Raw genomic sequence first — 22,176 nt, forward strand, 5'->3', positions numbered from 1 at the left:
GCTCGACATGATAACAAATGTATGAAGTGTAGGAATCTCACAAGTAAGAACAAAATGGGACAAGAGAGTGGTAGGAAACATAAGATGAGACGTTTAAGAAGCTTTGGTGATACATTTAAAGAGTTGGAAAAACTCTTTTGGAACTCGTGGTAAATGGATAAGAATGAACAAGAAACATTCTAATCCAATGGTAAAGAGAAGTTTCAAGGTTACAACATAAGTTGCATTATAGTTTGTGTAAGATGACTTGAGCACCATATTGTGGCTGAAGAGTAAGTACACTAGAAGGAGCATGAACATAGAACGGCGAGAGCTCAAACGAAAATTGCTGTAAGATCATGGATAGAGCTAACTTAGCTTCAATAAGGGCAAAGTTTTGCCCAAGGCAAGTTCTCGGTCCCCAACCAAATGGAATGAAAGAAGTTTGGTATTTTGCAGCCTTCGAGACCCCCCCAATAAATCTCTCTGGATTGAATTCTTCAGCATCCTCGCCCCACAGTTCTTTATCATGATGAAGAAAGAGAGCAGGCAAAGCAAGTTCTACTCCGGGAGGGAAGGTTACTTTTCCTACTCTCACTTCCTTATAGGTGGTACGCACAAGGAGGATTACAGGTGGGTAAAGACGGAGAACTTCATGTAGAATCATGTTGACCTGCAAAGGGACAAAAAACACTGTGTGAAATTTTCATTTAACAAAATGTACTTTTTATCTTGCAAAGTATTTGAACATAAATGTACTCACTATCTTTAGGTGACTTAAGTCGTCAAACTCTGGTTTGTTTTTCCCAAAGATTTGTAGGACCTCATCTCTTGCACAATTTTGCCAAAGAGGATGCATACTTAATAAAACCATAGTCCAAGTTAACAAAATCAAAGTTGTCACATGTCCGGCAAAGTAGAACGATTTACACTCTTCTATGACCTCCTTTGTAGTTATTGCTTTGGAGCTTCCACCTTTTTGGAACTCCTTCAAATTGGATTTTAGAAGCAAGCTTAACAAGTCACCTTGTGGAGCTTTCCCGAGTTTCATAGCCTTCTCCTTCTTCTCGATTATGCTTGATATAAAAGCAGACATTTCATTGCTGATTTTCTTCCTCCTTAAGTTGTCCTTTGTGGGTAGGTACCTATGGATGTCATAGAGAATTTTAGGAACATGTTAACCATAACCAATGTGCATGTCTCTTCTCTATTCACGAGTAAGATTGTAACCTTAGAAAAAAATTAAGGAGAGGAAAGAAAACTTAACTGTAGCCCAGGAAAATAGGGAGAAGAAATTGCCTTCGCTACAAGCTTGGCCAGTTCAGACTGGAGTTTGAATATGGGGCTTCCTTCACTGTAATTACTTCCAAATGCAGATCGAGAAATCACATCTCCCGTTAGGTTCTGGAACTCATGCCAAACATCTACTTCACATGAACCCTCTTGTGTTCCCGCTAGATTATCCCATTTACAGATCAATTCCATGCAGCTGGTATGAAAATCAGGTAGCATCCCCTATAGATTATGAACACAATCGAAAAACGATTAACTAAGCTTTCTTCTTAAATCCGTTCTGTCCTAATGAGGTAAAATTTTTGCAGGAACACTGAAGAAAAAACCAGTTTAACCGAGCTCAAGAATGTATAAAATGAATTACTTTGATCTTCTCAAGATGAAAGGCAGGGTTGAGGATTTTCCTATGTTTCGCCCATTTCTCTCCTGTGCAGTCAAGGAGCCCCGTTGCCAATAGTTTTGTGACTGGGTTCGAAATAGGCTTCTGAAATTGATCGAACTTGCTAGAAAGAATCTCTTTTATCATTTCTGGATCTAAGATGATCACCCTTGGCTGAGTTCCTTGCCAAATGAGAGACACCTTCCCTGTGTTTTATACGGAAACACAGAAGCAGATGATGACTAGAGCAGTATCAAACTCAAATCTAATAAATTTTGATAATCTAGGACTAATAACTGAATGGAAACTCTTTAATTCTTTGAGAGTAAAGCGAGCTATTAGAGAAATTGTCATCAAATTCACAAGAAAAATGAAAGTGAAACCGGAGGAAGTAAGGGAGAAAGCAACCGTATGTTTCCACGGTATGATGAATAAATGGAGAGATCCGAGGCAGAATCTTATGAGAAAACTCCATGGGTTTGGATAGAGCTTCCTGGATAAGAGCAGCGTTGTCTTTGAGGCTTCCATAGAGCAATTTGTATGGCGGGCCAACGACGCCCTGATCCTTGAAGAACTTCTGTAGCTGCCGGGGCTTCCACCAAATGGAGTAGAGCACTCTGGATAAACATAGCAGCACAGAGACGAAAAGAAGGGTAGAACCAGAGACCAAGTATCCCATCTTCTTCGTCAGACTACAGCACTCGGTGGACGATCGGCGTCAGAATTTATCCAGCAAGAGTGGCATCATCCCTGACGCCACGAATGGAAGACTTCTTTGCGTTTTCTTTGTTTACCTGTCTCTAAAGCCAATAAAACACGTAACATTTTAATTATGAATGATGATAAGTTTTTAAAAGGGAATTTCACTTAAATACCTATTTAAAATAAAATATTTTTAAAATACAGACGTCATCAAAATATTTCTAAAATTACCCAACTTTGACCGGTCAAATACCTATGTGTGCAGTCAAAAGTGACACATTAGCTTTGACTACTTATGTGTCACCACATCATCCATGCAGTAAACATAGATCGACACGTCGTCTAACATGTCATTTTTTACCATGTCATCTGCCACGTAAGCTGACACGTCATTAAAAAATAATCCTCACCATATTCCACCGTATTGTTTTTCAAAATAAATTATTTTAAATACCTTATGTGTCCCCTCTCATCTTTCTCCTCTCCTCTCCTCTCGCCTTCTCACCGCCGCCGCTCGGCCTCCTCTCCTCTCCTCTCACCCCCTCTCCTCTCGCCTTCGCGCCGCCGCTCGGCCTCCTCTCCTCTCCTCTCGCCCCCTCTCCTCTCCTCTCCTCTCTCCCCCTCTCCTCTCGCCCTCCTCTCGCCACCGCTTGGCCTTGCCCTCTCTCCTCTCGCTGTCGTCGTTGGCCTCTCCTCTCCTCTCCTCTTTCCCCCTCTCTTCTCGCCCTCTCACCGCCACTCGGCCTTGGCCTACTCGTGCCTCGCCCTCTCTCCTCTCGCTGCCGTCGCTCAGCCTCGGCCTTCTCTCCTCTCCTCTCTTCTCCCTCCCTCTCCCCTCTCCTCTCCTCTCCTCTCCCCCCTCTCCTCTCCCCTCACAGTGCCTGCTACCGCCGCTCCCCACCGCTCGGCCTCAGACTTCACCCTCAACGCCCCCCTCTCAATTAAAAAATTAAAAAATTAAAAAATATTTTCAATCGATAATAAAATATTTTAAATTAGTAAGAGTAATTTTTTTAATTAATTATATATTTATATTTATATTTAATTATTTTAAATATAAGGTAATAATAAATTTAAAAAAAAATATTGATAAATTTGATTTTTAAACTCAAAACTAAAATTTTCAAAATTTTTTATTAAAATAATTTTTAAATCGATAATAAAAAGGTGTTAAAATGGTTAGAGTAAGATTTTTTATAACTTATTATTTTAAATATAAGGTAATAAAAATTGTATACATTTATTTTTTAAAATCAAGTAAATTTTTTATATTTTTTCAGTTAATAATATTTTTAATTGATAATAAAAGGTGTTGTAAGATTTTTAATTAACTAATATATATTTTTAATAATTTATTATTTTGTAAATAATATGATAAAAATTATATAAATAAATTATATTTTTAAACTCTAAAATAATTTTTAGGCTTCGAGACATAACATTTATTACTTTTCCCAAGGATAAATGTCCAATATTGTAGATATTAGGTAAAAAAAATGTATCTAATTTTTTTATTTTTAAAAAAAGAAAATATTTAATTTTTGATTTAATGACGTGTGAGCTTACGTGGCAGATGACATGGAAAAAATGACGTGTCAGACGACGTGTCGATCTATGTTTACTACATAGATGATGTGGCAACACATAAGTAGTCAAAGCTTATGTGTCATTTTGACTGCACACATAGGCATTTGACCCATGAAAGTTGGGTAGTTTTAGAAATATTTTGATGACGTTGGTATTTTTAAAAATATTTTATTTTAAATGGGTATTTAAGTAAAATTCCGTTTTTAAAAACAAACCTAGAAAGACTTGGAGCTTGCACGTCAAATTCTCATTATCGTGGCATCATCCCTGACGCCACGAATGGAAGACTTCTTTCCGTTTTCTTTGTTTACCTGTCTCTATTCCCACCGAAGCCAATAAAACACGTAACATTTTAATTATGAATGATAAGTTTTTAAAAAAACCTAGAAAGACGTGGAGGTTGTAGGTCAAATTCTCGTTATCTGCAACCATTGCTTATAAGCCTGCAAGTAAAACAACGTGAATAGAGGTGGCTTTGTACCGAGTCAGGCTCGTGAGCGGCTTGAGTTCAGTTTAGTTCGATTCGGTATCTCTCGAACTCGGCTCAAGTTCGAGAGCCAAAATTGGCTCGTTTGAGTTAACGAGCCGAGCTCGACCAAATTAAGGTTCGACTTGAAAACTCGTGAGCTGACTCGTTAACGGGCGAGTCTTGGGATCGAGATCGACAGTGAGAGTGGGGGAGGGGGAGGGGAGAGCAGGAGGACGCCGAGCCCTCCTGTCCGCCGCTCTGGCCGCCATTATCGTCGTCGACAGCTCCTCGCCGGCCGCTGCATCCCCTTCCCTCCGATTTCTTCCTCTTCCTCCGATTTCTACGCCTCCTCTGTTTCCGTTGCCACTACCTCCGTTGCCAACGACAGGTCCTCGCCGGTGCCGCCCCTTCGCTCTGCGTCATCTTGGCAGAAAACCAGAGTGAGAGTCGACGACGGAGAAATAATTTTGCTCCTCGACCAAAGTTGGGAGAAATAATTTTTCTCCCCACCCACCAAACAATTTCCAACGTGTGAGATCTAACGGACGATTTCGCACGTGTGAGATCTAAACCGATGATTTCGCATGTGTGAGATCATAAACAAGTAAAAAAAAATCTTTTGACCCTTCCTCGTCGTTCTTCAAAAAATTAAAAAAATACATTTTAGTAGAAATAAGTTTCTAGAGATTATTAGTGGTTTTTTCAATAAATATTAAAAAACATTTTTAGTAGAAATATAGGGACCATTAGTGCCTCATGTTTTTTGGAAACATTTTTCTAATTAGAAATTTTTATTAAAAATCATATAATTTTCTAAGTAAATTTTTTTGCCAAGATGGGCTAGAAAACCGTATAGAAAATTTTTGAATAAGTATTTGACAGTTGATGCTATAATACTTTTAGCATGAGACAATTTTCATAGCAATTTTGTATTTGACATTTTATTTGATTAAAAATTTATCGATAAGTATAGTAATATATTAGATTGATTATTAATTTTTATTTATTTCCCTGAAAGTGGCAATAAGAGGTCCATTTAATTTTCCTAAGAAAATTTTAAAATATTTTTAGTAATTTTTTAGTAAGTCTCTAATAGTAATAGGATTTTATTTAAAGGTTTTTTTTTGAAAATATGTATCCTAGGAAAAACATTTGTAGTTTTTCCTAGAATATAAATTTTCAATCAAGGCACAAGGAGGTCATAGTAAATTTATGGTCAGATTCAAAAATTTCAAAATAAGCTAGACAACATTTGGGGTAAAAAAGATTAATATTGGTGGGTTCTAATCTATTATCAAGATTCAATCCCGAACCTCCCCTATCATTTTTTTAAAATATATGCATAATTTTATAGGTAATTTATTTGACATATATTTTATGTAGAGTGTTAAATATAGGTTAACCTTGAACTCGAACTCGGTTAAAATTATTAGGCTCAAGCTCGATTAAAATTTTATAGTTTGTAAATTTATAATAGATTTATAGTTTTGATTTGGGTGATTGTAAATTGAAAGTGATATTTCATTTAATTTTGTTGGGTTTGATTATTGTATGGAGTTTATTCATAATGTTATGCAGTGTATGAAGTGTTTAGACTATTTTATGGAGTGTATAATGTTTATGCACGTATTATGTATATAGATTATGCCCAATTTTAAGTAGAGATCATGCCGAATTTTATATAGGTATTATATACATAGATTATGCTCAATTTTAAGTAGAGGTCATGCCCAATCTTATACATGTATTATATATATAGGTTATGCCCAATTTTATGTAAAATGTATGCATAATTTTATATACAATTTATTTGATATATATTTTTTGAAGAGTTTCAAATGTATGTTGAAGCTCGAGCTCGGCTCGAACTCGGTTAAAATTTTTGGGCTCGAGTTCGATAACAATTTTAGGCTCGAGACGAGGCTCGGCTCGAACATAGGCAGGTTCGAGCTCGGCTCGGCTTGATGCCACCCCTAGTGAATACCCATCAGCCCTTTCTCTTTATATTGTTTTCTTTCATGCAATCAAGCTATTCTTCTTTGTTTATTTTTTTAATGCTTGTCATTTTTGTGCCTTGTGTTTTGCCAAAAATTCTTGTCATTAATAATGGCAGGAATTCCTGCTAGCCTGTAGGCACAAACAAATACAGAAGAAAAAACTCCACCCACTATTAGAATTTTTGAGTTGGTTTACCTAATTACTTGAATATCATTTGTTCAACAAAAAAATGGTATTTTGTTTGTCATATTCAACTACTTGATTATCTTGGTTGTAACTTGTGGAGTGTATTCATGTAACTTTTATTAGCATTTTATTACAATCATAACTTGAGTTACATAATCTTTCAACCGATTTTGGGTATATATGGTTTGTGGTGGTATATTTGTAGTGGAGTAGGTCTTTATGACTTTCTCCTTATTTTGTCTATTCACACTTTTAGATAATTCAATATGCATATTGATCCAAAGTTCAGTATAAAACACAAGCAATAATCACATAGAGAACATACTAAGATTTATAGTGATTAATAACCCAAATTAGAGTTGTTAATCCTATCCCAAGGTATTGCACCTTAGAGTTAATTCATTGCGTTCGGGAGCTAACAACATCTACAACAAATTGTTACTACATCATTATAAAACTACTCGTATAAGGATTTAAGTCACTCAATTGACCATAATAATCAATTTATAATATATACTATTATATAGATTTACAACAACAAATTAGGCTTTCTAGCCTAGATCTCCAAAGGGATTTTCCAGCAACTAAGTAGACACTATTTCATAGGCCTGCAAAGGTACACCTACCTAAACCTACAAGGGGATTTATAATACCATTTGCTAACTCAAGAACTTATAGCTCTCTAGGCTCTCCAGCTTAGATCTACATAGAGATTTTAATAGCAGCTTTCAAGGTTGTCCAATACCTTCAATCTTATTTGAGCAACCAACTAAGTAACACGATTTAAAGTCACAAAAGGGTTTATCAACAGCTAATCACCAGTTACAAAGGTTTTCCTAAATAATTGAGATGAAGGACGGTTTTTGAGGCACAAGGTTTGACCAAAGTTTGTAGGACTTACAATAAAACCCTTTACAAATGCTTCTTAATTTGGCAAATTTTACAATACCAATGTAAATAGATAAACACAACCAATTCTATGTGTCTACACTATGTAATAACAACTCAATAAGTCTTCAATGATTTGATTTCAAAATTAAAGCATGCAATGAAAAACTTGAATAATTTTTTTAAATAGGTGGGCACATTTGAAGCTGGTTACTACTAGATGATTTCAAAATATAAGCCCATGAGTAGTTATTTGAACCTGATAGATGTTTACAATTGAGGTAGTTTAATTATACTTGACCAAGATCAAGAAAAAGATTTCAAAGTAAATATACACTAATACGTATTTTAAAATTCAATCCCACAAGTTAGGATCTAAACATGGTACTTTGATTTTAAAATAAGAGATCTCTAGTTCATACATAGTTGATTGAGTATAATTAATTGATGTCAAACTACATGCAAATACTTGGATTTCTAGACCCAACCACAAACATTTAAAAAACAATAAAAATCCCACTTCAAGTCTACTTGCTAGAATGAATAATATGATTTCCAACTTAGAGAACAATGCTTCAAGCAATGAAGATGTTAAGTAAATGTAGATTTCAAAATAATAGCCCAAAAATACTTCTCTTTGGGAGATTGCTTCTCAAATCTTCAAATTTGGACTTCGTAATCGATTTTAAAGTATGATGTGCATAAGAGTGATTGTGGAAGACTTAGTAGTCAAGATTGTGAAATTTTGGGGTGAGATCAACTTAAATAATTAAGTTCTAAATGTTTAGTAATTGAATCATTGAGTTTAAAAGGTGTATTTTGTCGTTGTACAAAAATTGATGAAATTTCAACTAAAAGTTACTAAAAAATACTTAAAATTTTCTTTATGAGCCCCCAATCACATAGATAGGTCACTTATAGATTTCGGATATCTATGTTAGCCAAATAGAAGCCTTAAATATCTTCCATTCACTCTTCTAGGCCGTATCATTTGAATGCATGGGGAGCTATTTGCACAGTCTACGTCGATCAGTCTTTTCAGGTTCTCCAGTCACTAAGCCATTTTGAACTAGCTATTCAAATGGTTGTGATCTGGTCAAACAATCTTCATAAAAAACATCTTTTTTTTCCTTTAATCCATCCAATTGGATGGTTGGATTTCCTAATAGAGCCTTTTATCTCTCTTGTTTGTTCAAATTAAGTCTTCCCAAACAAATGGCCTTCTTTGTTGGACTAATTTCCTTTGTTTTCTCTTCTCGACTTTGTTAGTATGGTTGTTCAGACATTTAGGCAAACAAACTCTAACAAAGAGCTTCTTTCCCTTCACCATTCAAATGGTCGGTTTCATATTGTTCGAACAAATGACCTGTCTTGCTTGATATGTTGAGCATTCTCCTAAGCAATTCCAATGCTATGCCATTCAGATGGTCTATTTTCTAGCTTGAGGAGCTTATACCCTTTTCTAATGGGCTATTCACACAGTCCTTGGTCGGACGAATGATTATGCCACTAGAAAATTCCTTTAGGCATTTTAGTGTTGTTAAAATATACTTAATACACATCATTAGTAGTTTAAATATTTTTTATCATAAAAACTAACTAAATGGGGTCTTGAGAGTCTCGAATTGCTGGCTCTTGTTCTCATTATCATTTGATATCTAGCTCTATGATCAAGCAGTAATTTGTATGCTACTAATTGAATATATAACCACTTATAGGTATATGTTTTTTTGTTAGTAACTTGACCACAAAGGTCCAACAACTTGTCAAGTTATTGTTATAGAAGACAAATTGAGGATATTACTGATTTAAAGACTAAAGAACCAAAGATTTCTATATTTATGTAAGTCTCAAGTCAAGGTTATATAGCAACCACAAAAGATACACTTAGGCTTTCCCATTTTAAATGTGGTAAACAGCTTCAAGAGCACTTAACATTGGACTCTCGATATTTACCAAAATTCTAGAAATTTTATGGCTTGAAAAGAAGCCAAATATCTGATTTTGTGTGACGGTGGCAATCTACAAAGTAGCTAAGAATCCAAGACTAGGTAGAATTTCAAATTCCACAAGAAGGCCTCTTGTGTTTAGCACGAGCTTCCTTGCAAGTGAGTGAGCTATGGTGCATCTAATGGATTATTTTTGCTAATAGAGAAACCTTAGGGGGAAAAAAGACTAGCAAAATCTTTTCATTTGACCAAAATACTCTATTGTTTGTGTCAGTTTTTTAGGATGGAATTTTTTTCACTTGATTGTTTTTGTCCTTCAATTTGTTTAAGTGATGGAAAATGAGTTTCCTATTGATTCTCCAATAGAAAACAATGGAAAAAAAACCAACAAGAATTAAAGTGGTCTTTGATCACTCACCCCTCTTATCTCCACCTTTTTTATTGTAAAGATTTTCTTTTTTCTAATATAGACATAAACTCTATAATTAGTTTTCTCATCATTTCTTATGGTGGCACAAAAACAACCAAAAACCAAAGGTCCAAGGAAATTTTCAATAGAAAAAAAAATTCAATGAATTTTTTTATTAAAAGTAAGATAATTTCCTCATCATTTTGTATTTATATAGTAACACAAATGGTCCCAAGGAGTTAGATTGTGGCTAACACAAAAAAATCTAAAGCTTGACATTCTAAACACTTAAGCATCGAGGTCCAATAAGCAAGCAAGGTGTTTCCTAGCCAACCACTAGTGCCTCAATGTGAGCAAGCTTATGTTGTGTTCTGCTTGTGTAATCGACCTCATCAATTGATGAGTTTTGGCTTGTTGAAAGCACAGTGTGATACAATTTAAGAAAAATTCAGTAACCATAAGTTTAAAATTCATTTATTAACCCATCCATTCTCAAGTTTGGAAGAACCAATATATATTTTTTATGTTAAAAGACACCTATGTGTGTAGTGGTGCCATGACTAATAAATAAGGAGAACTTTCATAGAGATGACATAGAATTGTAATTATGCAAGCTGGTGTATGTCCTCTTATGTTTTTTTCCTTCTGAAGCATGTAGCCCTAAGGGTATTGTAATCATTGTAAACACTTTCCACAACTAAAAATACAGCCTCCAGGCATGGGGTAGAGCAATCAAACCTATTCCTCTTAGCTCAAATTCGTCCTTACACTTCTCTCTCTTTTCTTCCTCTTTTTTCCCCTTGGTTTCTTCTCTCCTCTCTCCCAAGAGCTAGAATTCCACTTCTCTCCTTCTCTTGAGATATTTTGTGTTTATGTATTGGCCCAAGAAATTAACATGGTATCAAAGTGGCAAAGATCCAACACGGAAAAGAAGAAGAAGATGGAGAAGAAAGGGAGGAAAAGAAAAAGAAAAAGAAAAAAATGGAGTTTCTAGTTTCCTTTAGTGTCCAACATCCAGCTTGAGTCAAGTCTTTCATTCTTCACCCAAGAGGTGATTTATTTTTTAGCTACCCTTAAAAAGTGAGTAGTCTCTTTGTTGTGCCCTAATGTTGGATTATTTTTCTGCCATTGAAATTGAGTGGAGTGTGTTTCAGACTATAACCATTTTGACTGGTGTATGGAGTTTTGTCATATGACTAGAAGTGAATTTTCTTCTCTCACCATTATGTTGTTCAAGCTGGGTCTTTTGGTCAAGAACAAAGAGATCCGCAACTTGAGGGGGAGAAGTAGAAGAAATACAAGAAAGAGGTAACCAATAATAAAAAATTTCACATGTTGTGGTAATTAAAGTTTATGTGAATAGAATATCCAAGTAAGGGGGAGAACAAGATGAAGGCTACAAACAATATATGAAAGGGGGAGAAGTAGAAGAAATACGAGAAAGAGGTAACCAATAATGAAAAATTTCACATGTTGTAGTAATCAAAGTTTATGTGAATAGAATATCCAAGTAAGGGGGAGAACAAGATGAAGGCTACAAAGAATATGTGAACAAACGCAAGATGAATCAAAACAAGGCAATCAATATTTTTTCAAGCACACAAGTTTCTTGACCAAAATTATTTTCACAATGGAGTTACAAACACCAGCATGAGGGAGAGTATTAAAAGACACCCATGTGTGTAGCAATGGCATAGCTAGTAAATAAAGAGAATTTTTATAAATATAACATAAAATTATAATTATGCAAACTTGTGTATGTCTTCTTAAGTCTTTTTCTTTTTGAAGCATGTAGCCCTAAGGGCATTGTAGTCATTGTAAGCACCTTCCTACAACTATAAATACAACCTCAAGGCATGGGCTAGAGCATTCAAGCCTCTTCCTCTTGGCTCAAATTCGTCCTTACACTTCTCTCTCTTTTCCTCCTCTTTCCCTCCCTTGGTTCCTTCTCTCCTCTCCCAAGAGGTAGAGTTCCTCTATTTTCTTCTTCCCCTTGAGATTTTTTGTTTTTATGTGTTTGCCCTTGAAATCAATATTTTGAATATAAAATGCTACAAATCACTAACTTTTGGTTTGTATGGTTCAAAATATTTTATGATATAGTTTTTACAAGTTGCTAGCGCCTTAACTATAGGTATGGGTTTATTTGGATGATTCATGATCTCTTCAAAAGACATAGGATTTAAGTACATGGATATCACTTGTTTTATTTGAGGCTTGCAGGGGCCAGATTTTTGCATGTACTACCTGATGTTTCTCTTAGAGGACTCAAAAAAGTATTGAGAGTTTGGTTCTCGAGAAAAGGTAATGAGCTGCAGTTGAAACCAATATGAAAGAGTTCGAAAGATAGGTTTAGGGTTATATTGTGAGAGTTTAAACCAATATGAAAGAGTTCGAAAGATAGGTTTAGGGTTATATTGTGAGAGAAGAACACAAATGAAGAGGCAAGGAAGGAGAATTTACATGATACTCGGAGAGAGAGTAAGTGAAGTTGCCCTCCTCCTTGACCCATACCTTGTATTTATATTAGGCATACTTTTCAAAACAACAATAGAGTTCTCAAGAGAGAAAGATACTCAATGAACACCAAAGGAAAACAACTTTCTCAAGGCTTAAAAATCACCGATTACACCAACACTTTGCACATCCCCCTCAAGCTGGAGAAAAAATATCACACATGACCAGCTTCTTGCAGGATATCTCAAATCTCTTCCTAGGAAGTGTTTTACTATAAAATATCTAAGTTTTCTAATAACCGGTCATGTGGTGTAGCCACATATCCTTTAATTACTACATCTTAAATAAAGTGATAATGTAACTCAATATGTTTCATTCTCTCATGAAATATAATATTGTAGGCTATGAATATGGTTGCATGAATGTCACATGCCATCTTCATTGGCTTAGTTGAAGGACTAAATTTTTTAAGAGTAGACTTGACCCACATCATCCCCTAGGCCATATGAACTATGACACGATACTCTGCTTCTACACTTGATCATGCAATATGTTTCTTACCCTTCCTTAAAACTTTATTACCTACCAAGAAGGTACCATACTCACTAGTAGACCTCGACAATACATAGCCCCTTCATAATCAACATAAGAGAAATCGGCTATGGTAAGATGACAATTCTTCTGGTATGATATAGCTTTTACTTTAACCCTGTGTAGAACAAATTAATGTCTCCTAGGTTGAGTTGTTTAGCCCCTTGTTTTCTTCAAATCAAACACTTGAAGCTAATAATAAATTTTAAATTACTTTCACATAGCTTGGCTTCGAGGCCATAGGCCTATAGTGATTTATATGAAGTGGCTTTGGGCCTTTAGGAGATCCACTAGAGTTTTGGGCCACAGCAGATCCACTATTCAAATCCATCTTTCGTGGCATTCGAAGAACACAGGGCTTCCCTTCCCTGAATTTGCGAAAGGACCGTCAAGTCCCTGGCAAAAGTATCCCTTAAAGCTTCTCGAGTGCGAATTCGATCCAGAGTACAGAATTCGGTTAGCCGAGAGACTTCGTTTACTCCATCTCAAGGTTGTCGTTGTGCTTAAAGTTACTGGATCCGATTTTCGTTATTCCACTCTTCGAGAGGCAGGAAACATTTAGCTCATTTCAAGGGAAAATCTACGATGGCTGGCGAGGACGAATTACCAGAAGGAACGATACAGAACATCGTAGATCAAGAAACTCTCAAGTGGGTCTTTGTTGGAGGCAAAGGTGGGGTGGGTAAAACGACATGCAGTTCGATACTGTCGATCTTACTCTCGGCTGTTCGATCGTCCGTGTTGATTATCTCCACAGACCCGGCTCATAATCTGAGCGATGCGTTTAAGCAGCGATTTACGAAATCTCCCACTTTGGTTAATGGGTTTACAAATCTCTACGCAATGGTATGGTCTTGATTATTGGCAGATACTTGAATATGAACTTGTTCTGGCAAATCTTAAAGTGAAATTTCCACATTCCTTCTGAGATTTTTCTACCTTTTCTACTGTTGAGTTTTTCCAGTTGGACAAGCAATGAGCTTCTTCGTAATCCAAAAATTCCTATATTATTTTAATAATACTTGACTATATGATTTGTATTTTTAAGAATATCTGCGATTAAATCCGTCTCTTATTTCTTTTGTTTAGTTTCGTTATAGCTCAGGGTGTACCCAGGATTGGTCCATGGAATTTTTGGTGAATATTTAGTTTTAACTTGTCGACTATATGTGTACGTTTATTGACCTTGTATTAATATTCCATTCTTCTCAAGGGAATAGTTGGTGATATCCTATTTGTCTTCCTTGTCGTTCATATCTAATTGACTGCAGTTGATGTTTCTCTGCCTTTTGCATTTCCTATTATCATGAAAGTACTTTATTCTTATTAGTATTGTTTCTTTTCTTTGGGGTCATGGCGAGTATTTGTTGGTGTTGAAATTTTGGAAAAGAGAAAACTTCACTAACTTTATGTAATTTGAGTACACTGGGCTTCTATTTATAATAGATGAAACAAGTATAATCCAATTACAATTAAACTACCCTTATCCCAGTTATACCCAAAGTTAAACACTAAAAAGATAAGTCTTAAAACAACTGAACAACTGAATATAAATAGTAGACTAACAAAACTAAAACACCTTTAACTTAGACTCTTCTGTGAGACCTCCTCTTGTGAGACTCTTGTAAGACTACTATATTAATTTTGGCTCTATGAGACTTTTTACTGTGAGAATCATGTAAAACTCTTCCATACCTGTTCTTTAACACTTCCCATCAAACTAGAGTTTATAATTTCAGCTTGCAAGGAAAAAGATTTTTGGTCTTCAATCTTCTTTTGCTGAAAAAAAAATTCTTCATATATGCAAAATTCTTCATCTTTTGTTCTCCCCCTTTCTTGAATATTTTGGTCACACAAAAATTACCACAACATGTAGGACAAAATAGTTTTTTCTTGTACTTTTTCATCTACTTTTCCCCCTCAAACTGGGGATAAAAATGACATATAGACCCAGCTTGGACAAAACACAATGTGGGAGAAGAAAATCACTTCTAGCCATACGACAAAACTCCATACACCAGTCAAAATAATCATAATCTAAAACACACTCTGCTCAATTTTAAAGGCGGAAAAACCACTCAACTTTAGGGCTTAATAAAGAGACTACTCACTTTTTTAAGGGTAACTCAAAACACAAATCACCTCTTGGGTGAAGAACAAAAGACTTGACTCAAGTTGGATGTTGGGCACACTCCTATACTTTCTAAGTAGTGGGTCTAGGAATTGCTCTGAAGTGATAAAAACACAAGATGATAAACTGAAGAAATACTAAAGGAAAACAACTTTAATCGGAAAGAGGCGACTATGCGATACTCATACTTTTAAAGTGACCTTTGTTTTTTGAAAACTAGGGGAGACTATAATGGTAGAACTTAATAAACTTGACCAAGTATAAATTTTTGGATTGACCACAATTTTTCGGAGTTAACGATGCAGAAGATGCACAACCATGTAATAAAAACACAAAACTTGAAAACAACATTGAAGCAAGATATTGCATACCTGTATGAGCACATCTTGGAGTAATTAAGTTTGACCAAAACTCTCTGATTAGAAGAGAAATTTGACTAAAAAACTCGGATTTTAGGAGAAAAGGAAACACAATTCACGTCAATGCATGGAGAGATAATAGGAGAGAAAATAAGAAAAAATGAGAGATTTTCAATAGAACTGACCTTAGGTATTTCTGATATCAATATCTCCAAAAATATAACTCAGAATAACAAATGGTTTGTTGCTCAAGAAACTAGACTCAAAGAGTTCTAAATTCAAACATAATTTGACATAAAAAATTTCATTCTTGAATCTTTTATGACCTCTTGATTTTCTTTGTTTTGTACCTTGAACCTTGCCAACTCCAATGTGAATATCTCCTTAAATACAAATCAGATTGACATGAAATTTTCTCCTTCTGAAACTAGATTATAATATTACTTATTTTGAGAGAGAATCTGATGGATTTCAAACTCTATAATCTGGCCGAACTGAGTACTATTTCTTCTTTGGCCAGCATGATCATTGACCTTGCGAAATTGATCTCCCTCTAGAAAAACAGATTGGGAATTGGTTTGATATGGTAGAAAATAGACTTACAAATCTTTCTTTTGACATATAAATCTCCATATAAAGTCTCATTCTTGATGGCATAAAACAGCTTGAAAATTGAAGTTTTCTACTATTGCTCGAATCTTTCTTGCAGTCTGACTTTGCTACTTTAAATTTCGATTTCTCTTTTTAGAAAACTCAGATTGCCAAAATTCGTTTTGCATTGGAAAGTGGACGCGAAAATCTTTCAGTCAATAATAATTTGTAATATGAAAAGCTCAGTATTGATGTGTTTACGCCAAGAAAACAATGGGTATTGATACAGGAAAGAAAGAAAAAAGATATAATACGAACTAAAGTACTAGAGATGATAGATTATAAAATGATCACATTATCTCTGTGGGTTGATCAAGTCAACTCACATAACCCGCTCTGATACCATGTTGAATTTTTAGATAAGAAAAAATTCACTGACTTGATGTAATTTGAGTATAATGAGCTTCTATTTATAATAGAGGAAACAAGTAGAATCTAATTACAATTAAACTATCCTTCTCTTAGTTAAACGCTAAATGATAAGTCCTAGAATAACTAAAACACCTTTAACTGAGACTCTTTTTTGAGATCTCCTCTTGTAAGACTCCACTATATTAATTCTGGTTCTGTGAGAATCATGTAAGACTCTTCCATACCTTCTCTTCAACAATTGGTCTTAATTGAATATGAATTTGAATTGTGAAATTTTTTTTTAACTATTTTTTTACCGAATTTTTTGAAGTTTCTTGTCTGACTTTATGGAATTTTTTAAAAAGGTATCAGTTCCATATTAGCTCATTCCAGCTAAGATAAATGTGTGTCGGTACAGCAAGTGAAGTTTACACTTTGCAGTAGATGATTTTAATTCCATATAGGTTGTCATGATTTACCTTTCTGCTGTGACGAATCTATTTATTATGTTGCCGTCTTATACTGTGAAGTTGAGTTTACTCAGAATTTCGGATATCTGCTATAGGAGGTGGACCCCAATGTAGAAAATGATGACCTGCCAAATGTGGAAGGAATGGACAGCTTTATTTCTGAGCTTGCTAATGCAATTCCCGGAATTGACGAGGCTATGTGCTTCGCTGAGATGCTTAAGTGAGTAACCTTTGTGCCACATTATACTTCAACTCAACTCCACAACTTCTGGACAGGGAGAATGCAAAAAAAAAAAACAAGAAAAAAGGGGCATTAGAAGTTTTTAATGCCTAATGATGAAAAAAATGAGAAGTCGTAAACTTACTGTCTATTGATGTCTTTCCTTAGTATTGGATATTGGCAAACCATGAAAGTCACAATTTATTGCCCAAATCTGTTACTACCGTTAGGGTTGTTTGACTTTTACTGTCTCATATTAGAAGACTAAGTCCTTGCTGGCATTAGAAATCCACATTTATTATGTGATTATTTATTCAAAATGTTTGGAGGTGGGTATGGCACTAAGTAACATATTACAGAGTGATGAAGTTATTGGAGACGTTCAAAATTGAGGCTGCTGAAGAACACCACTATCATCTTCTTCATAGCTTTATTCCTACTATGTTGGGTCAGCTGATGTGAATCCTCCTCCTTCTGCTCTAACCTTTCCAAGGAAAGCAGGAGGCTATAACTTGATCTGTAGAAGTTGCTCAGATACAAAACTATGTCCAACTATGTCTTGTCTTACTGCAATTATTTCTAACTAATTACATTCATTTACAGTTGGTCGTTTGTGCCAGGGGTTATTTCATTTTCTGTATTCACTATTTCTTGACCTAAAATTATCTAATCTATAAGTTGTAGGATTTTTTATGGTTAATAAGAAGATCGTCATTCTTAGAGCATTGTCCCAATATTTTTTTGGCAAATGTGGTGGCCCACCTGACATGAGTACTCTTGCATCCTTAAACTAGGAAATAGTTTGAAGCCCTTTTTTGGGTAGCTGATCCTATGTCCTTTAATGATATTGCTTCGTTTCCAGCCCAGTAGAGGCTATGCCTTTTTTATTTTTAACTCTTATGGAATTTCAGAAGTTTGTATACATTACCTTTTACTTATATACTAGATCATTATTTCTGATGCTTACTTTAGTCAGGAAATGTCTCAAACTGGTTTATGAGGGTTCAGTTGACTTCAAAGTTCTTATCTAACCTTCATCTAACACAAATAATTAAAAATAAGGCATGTAAGAGCTGCAGTAAAGTCACCGTTAAATTTCTATTTTGCACTGTTGCTTTCACATCCAAGAAATAAAGAAAAAGTGTATGTTGTATCTTTCAGGTGGAATAACCATTGACTGGAAACTGTTTATTGGCTGGTTTTCGTAATCTAATGTTATCCAGTAATTGATTTTAAAATTTTATTTAATAAGGTAACTGAATTTAAATCTTGCCTGATGTTCTTATTAATGAATTTTCTTAGGGAAGTTGTTGTTATGCATGGTATGTGCAAGTTCGTTTTCCTGAAACCTTACAATAAGAACAATTTGGTCAGCGATCTTTTGTCAGACAATTGTGACTTCTCTGTTACAGATTAGTGCAAACAATGGATTATTCAGTTATAGTGTTTGATACAGCTCCAACTGGTCATACACTCCGGTTGTTGCAGTTCCCATCAACTTTGGAGAAGGGGCTTCAAAAAATGATGTCCTTGAAAAATAAATTTGGGGGCATGTTAAGCCAGGTAAGTTTCTACCATGTGGGCCAATTAATTGTTACTTTAATTTATAGCTTCTTTTATAGAAAACTTAACTGTTTTACTTCTTGTTTAATGACCCTGAGCTTGGAAACCAATATTTGATTAGCATGGTATTGTCTTCATACTTTTAGATCCATGAACCATCCAGTTGCAGTCTTATGAAGCTATTTCTGTTTGAGCAATACCAGCTAACATATCAGTTCACATGTGCTTCTCAATTTATCATGATCCCTTTCAGACTAGGAGTTTGATAAGTAGAATCTTATTTTAAGATGCCTCTATTTCAAGTTTCAACCAGCTATTGTTTACAGTACATATTTTCCTGCATTTAGCATAATAGGTATCCCTACATAAAGATAAAATCTCCTTCATCTAGGAGTGTTGGAAAATCTATATTAGTGTTCTGCTATAAACTGATTCCTCTTTAAGATGATCTTGGAACCACCTATGATCTGTTAGTAAATAACGCTTTAGAATCCTTTGGAATCCCAAAATTTCCTGTTCATTAGCCTTGGTACCAGTAGTAAGCTGATTCTGGTCTTAGCATTTGCTTTATAATGTCTAACAAGCAATAATTGATGGATGACAGATGACTCGTCTTTTTGGTGTTGATAATGAATTTGGTGAAGATGCAATCCTAGGGAGGCTTGAGAGTATGAAAGATGTGATTGAGCAAGTGAATAAGCAATTCAAGGACCCGGTATGATTTTATCATCCTTTGATGTGCTCTTTGTGTAGACTCTCCGCTGATTGCTACTGAAATTTTAGAAGGCATCAATTTTTACACTGAGCGCATGTCATCATTTATCTCATGTTTGTCAACTGAATTATTAACTATCATTAACAAAATATATAATGACAAACTGTACAGAGAGAGAAGATTGTAATGAAAATTGTATTTAGGCAAAGTATGACAAGAAAATTGTGATTAGTGTACAGTTCCTTTCTGGGTGGAAATCTTTTTGCAGTCTTTTAGTTAAATGTTGACTGTCATCAAATTTATTTGATCGTAATAAATTACCTTATGATCTAACTTTTCATTTAAAAAAATAAACTCTGAATTTGTAAAAATGGATATAACTTATTGTTTGGTTAGTAATATGATTGCCACTGCGTTCTTCTTCATCTGAACCGGTGGGTTATCTGCATGCGAGTTGCCTTGAAAATGGTTGAGGTCCTCAGCTGAAAATGGTGGGTTATCTGTACTCAAGTGCCTTTGAATATGGCCGATATGTCCATTTTCATTTTCTTCATTCTGCAGGATTTGACAACATTTGTCTGTGTGTGCATTCCGGAGTTTCTCTCTCTCTATGAAACGGAGAGGCTGGTTCAAGAACTCTCCAAGTATGAGATTGACACTCACAATATCATCATTAATCAAGTACTTTTCGATGAAGGTGCTTTTACATTGTTGAATTTCTCTATAGTAAAGCTTTCATACATGGCCAAATTCTTCCCTTTTTATCATTTCTATTTTCTTATCTTTTTCACGTATTCCATTATATTCAATCTGACAGAGTATTGTAATTTTTTCAGCAATAGAATCTAAGCTGTTGAAAGCAAGAATGAAGATGCAAGAGAAGTATGTGAACCAATTCTACATGTTATATGATGTTTTTCACATCACTAAATTGCCATTGCTTCCGGAAGAGGTAAAATAGAGATGCTTTTCACTACATTTTTTGGTTTCATCTACTCTGCATGTCTAAGAAGCAGAGTGAGTTTCCTATTCAATTAACATGTTAGGATTTTATTAGGTATGTGGCGTTGAAGCTTTAAGAGAATTTTCCAGCCACTTTCTGACCCCATATAAACCCACCGAGAAGGGGACAATTGAGGAACTGGAGGTGAGGGTATCTGCATTAAGAACACAACTGACAGAAGCTGAAGAAGAGTTGGAGAGACTCAGAAAAGGAAAGCAGAAAGCTTGATTGATCCCCATTTTCTGCCTCCCTCTGTGATTCTTTGATTTCATTAATCTTAGTATTTGAGGAAGACAGTTTGATATGCTTCTCAGTTCATAGTTGTTGGAGCCACGCTTGAAGAGACAATTCTTTCCAAGGAGCTTCTTTGTTTGCTAACAATACCTGGTACTCGTTAGCTTTCTAGCTGTCATGGTTTGATGTACCTACTGTATGTCATGTATTATTTTCTGTTGCAGAAGGATGAGGAGAAAAGAAAAGAAAAGAAAAGAACCCAACCCATGTTAACATTCTTAAGAGAGGAATGATGATAGTAAAGCTCTCAAGTAGAAAAACAAATGCCCATATTGAGTTTAGTGTTTCAGAGATTGCCTGGTTAACAAGGCTAGAGCTAAATCAACCCCTTAAATATGTTTTTAATCCATGGAATTTGCATTCTCTACCCATGAAATTGGTGTCCCCAAAGTGATTTAGGTGCATATAAGGTGTTGTGGATCGGTTTTTCGAGGGGGGTTGTCTCGGTCTTAACCTAAGGCAAGTGCTTTGTGAAGATCCATCATAAATTCAACCATGTTTGACCAAGATTTTTGCCCTTAACCTAAGGCAAGTGCTTTGTGAAGATCCATCATAAATTCAACCATGTTTGACCAAGATTTTTGCCTACTCGATGGGATGATGATGCCAAATTCAATTGTGCATGGATAGGCCGATTTAAATAGTAGTAAGTAAAGTCGAAACTCTTTTTAGATGAAGCTAATGAACATACTTAGCTTAATTCGGCCTATATCGATCTTTTTTTAGAGACACTTTGCTTATACTAAGCTGGGTTGTAGGACCTATGAATTCTAAACCAATTATATTGTATTAGGCTACTTAATTTGTATAGAGTAATGAGTTTACCTCTAACAAATCAACACTTCTCTCAATTGTGTAGCTATGGGAGAATAACTCTTTCCAAGTTAGAGAATCAACTTGAACTCATGCATCAAAATGGTCGATCAACTATTTGAAAATCTAGTACATATCATTTTGAACCATAAAATGGAATTATCGAGATTTTGTGAAGGATTTTTTATGTGACATCAATTTTGCTTAGGCTATGTGAAATTTCATGAATTTTCAAGATAAGAAAGAGGTAATTGAGAGAAGAGAGAGTTGGAAAAGAATGATTTCAAGTTAAATTTTGGAAGAGGATTTTATTGGGGTTCCCTCTTCTCTACCAGTTATAACATAAAGTATAATTCTTCTAACACTCTCCCTAAAGGTAGAGTTTCTAACTTCAACTTGTTACATAGCATATCAACATAAAATAATCACAAAAATTTTTATACTTACATCTTCAATGAAGCAATGAATTCTCATATTTTCAACTTCAACTTGATCTCGCACTTCCGCTTGCACTTAGCCACTTCTAAAAATTTGCATATTCAATTATCCTCCTTGAATGTCTTCAAAAAACTTTGGTCACTAACTTTGATCAAAACTTCACCTCCTCTAGAAACACTTCGTCGTAGGTTCTTCCAAATACCTCTTTCTTTTGTATTTCTCCTTCTACTTATCTCCCTCAAGGTAGGAATCCATTACACCAAAAGACCCAACTTGCCAAT

At 35.0% G+C, this 22,176-nt stretch overlaps 2 protein-coding genes across 2 annotated transcripts; one reads left to right on the forward strand and one right to left on the reverse strand.

The window, feature by feature from the left end:
- Nucleotides 1-7: 7 nt before the first annotated feature.
- LOC137948701 (cytochrome P450 CYP72A616-like) lies at nucleotides 8-2,392 on the reverse strand. The gene is made up of 5 exons (XM_068794849.1): nucleotides 2,060-2,392; nucleotides 1,637-1,857; nucleotides 1,247-1,494; nucleotides 743-1,124; nucleotides 8-652 (listed from the first exon to the last, which is right to left on the reverse strand). The coding sequence occupies exons 1-5, from the start codon at nucleotides 2,328-2,330 to the stop codon at nucleotides 227-229; spliced, it is 1,548 nt and encodes a 515-aa protein (XP_068650950.1). The 5' UTR covers nucleotides 2,331-2,392; the 3' UTR covers nucleotides 8-226.
- A 10,907-nt stretch (nucleotides 2,393-13,299) lies between these two features.
- LOC137948097 (ATPase GET3A-like) lies at nucleotides 13,300-20,925 on the forward strand. Its single transcript, XM_068794043.1, has 7 exons — nucleotides 13,300-13,733; nucleotides 16,945-17,069; nucleotides 18,482-18,632; nucleotides 19,237-19,347; nucleotides 19,909-20,044; nucleotides 20,184-20,299; nucleotides 20,405-20,925. Exons 1-7 carry the CDS (start codon nucleotides 13,473-13,475, stop codon nucleotides 20,576-20,578), a joined length of 1,074 nt encoding a protein of 357 aa, XP_068650144.1. The 5' UTR covers nucleotides 13,300-13,472; the 3' UTR covers nucleotides 20,579-20,925.
- The last annotated feature ends 1,251 nt before the right edge of the window (nucleotides 20,926-22,176 follow it).

This window comes from Aristolochia californica, unplaced genomic scaffold, assembly GCF_029961685.1.
Source record: "Aristolochia californica isolate CCGP_79_NKW_82.1479 unplaced genomic scaffold, dmAriCali1.0.hap1 SCAF_13, whole genome shotgun sequence".
NCBI classification, from domain to species: domain Eukaryota; kingdom Viridiplantae; phylum Streptophyta; class Magnoliopsida; order Piperales; family Aristolochiaceae; genus Aristolochia; species Aristolochia californica.

What these genes read in the sequence shown, in the direction of transcription:
- LOC137948701 (XM_068794849.1), bottom strand. Translation starts at nt 2,330, where the DNA reads ATGGGATACTTGGTCTCTGGTTCTACCCTTCTTTTCGTCTCTGTGCTG. An exon ending in CCCTATTTTCCTGGGCTACA is followed by an intron (nt 1,125 to 1,246) that starts GTTAAGTTTTCT and finishes TGACATCCATAG; the next exon opens with GTACCTACCCACAAAGGACA. An exon ending in ACTTAAGTCACCTAAAGATA is followed by an intron (nt 653 to 742) that starts GTGAGTACATTT and finishes GTCCCTTTGCAG; the next exon opens with GTCAACATGATTCTACATGA.
- LOC137948097 (XM_068794043.1), top strand. Translation starts at nt 13,473, where the DNA reads ATGGCTGGCGAGGACGAATTACCAGAAGGAACGATACAGAACATCGTA. An exon ending in TGCTTCGCTGAGATGCTTAA is followed by an intron (nt 17,070 to 18,481) that starts GTGAGTAACCTT and finishes TCTCTGTTACAG; the next exon opens with ATTAGTGCAAACAATGGATT. An exon ending in ATAAGCAATTCAAGGACCCG is followed by an intron (nt 19,348 to 19,908) that starts GTATGATTTTAT and finishes TTCATTCTGCAG; the next exon opens with GATTTGACAACATTTGTCTG.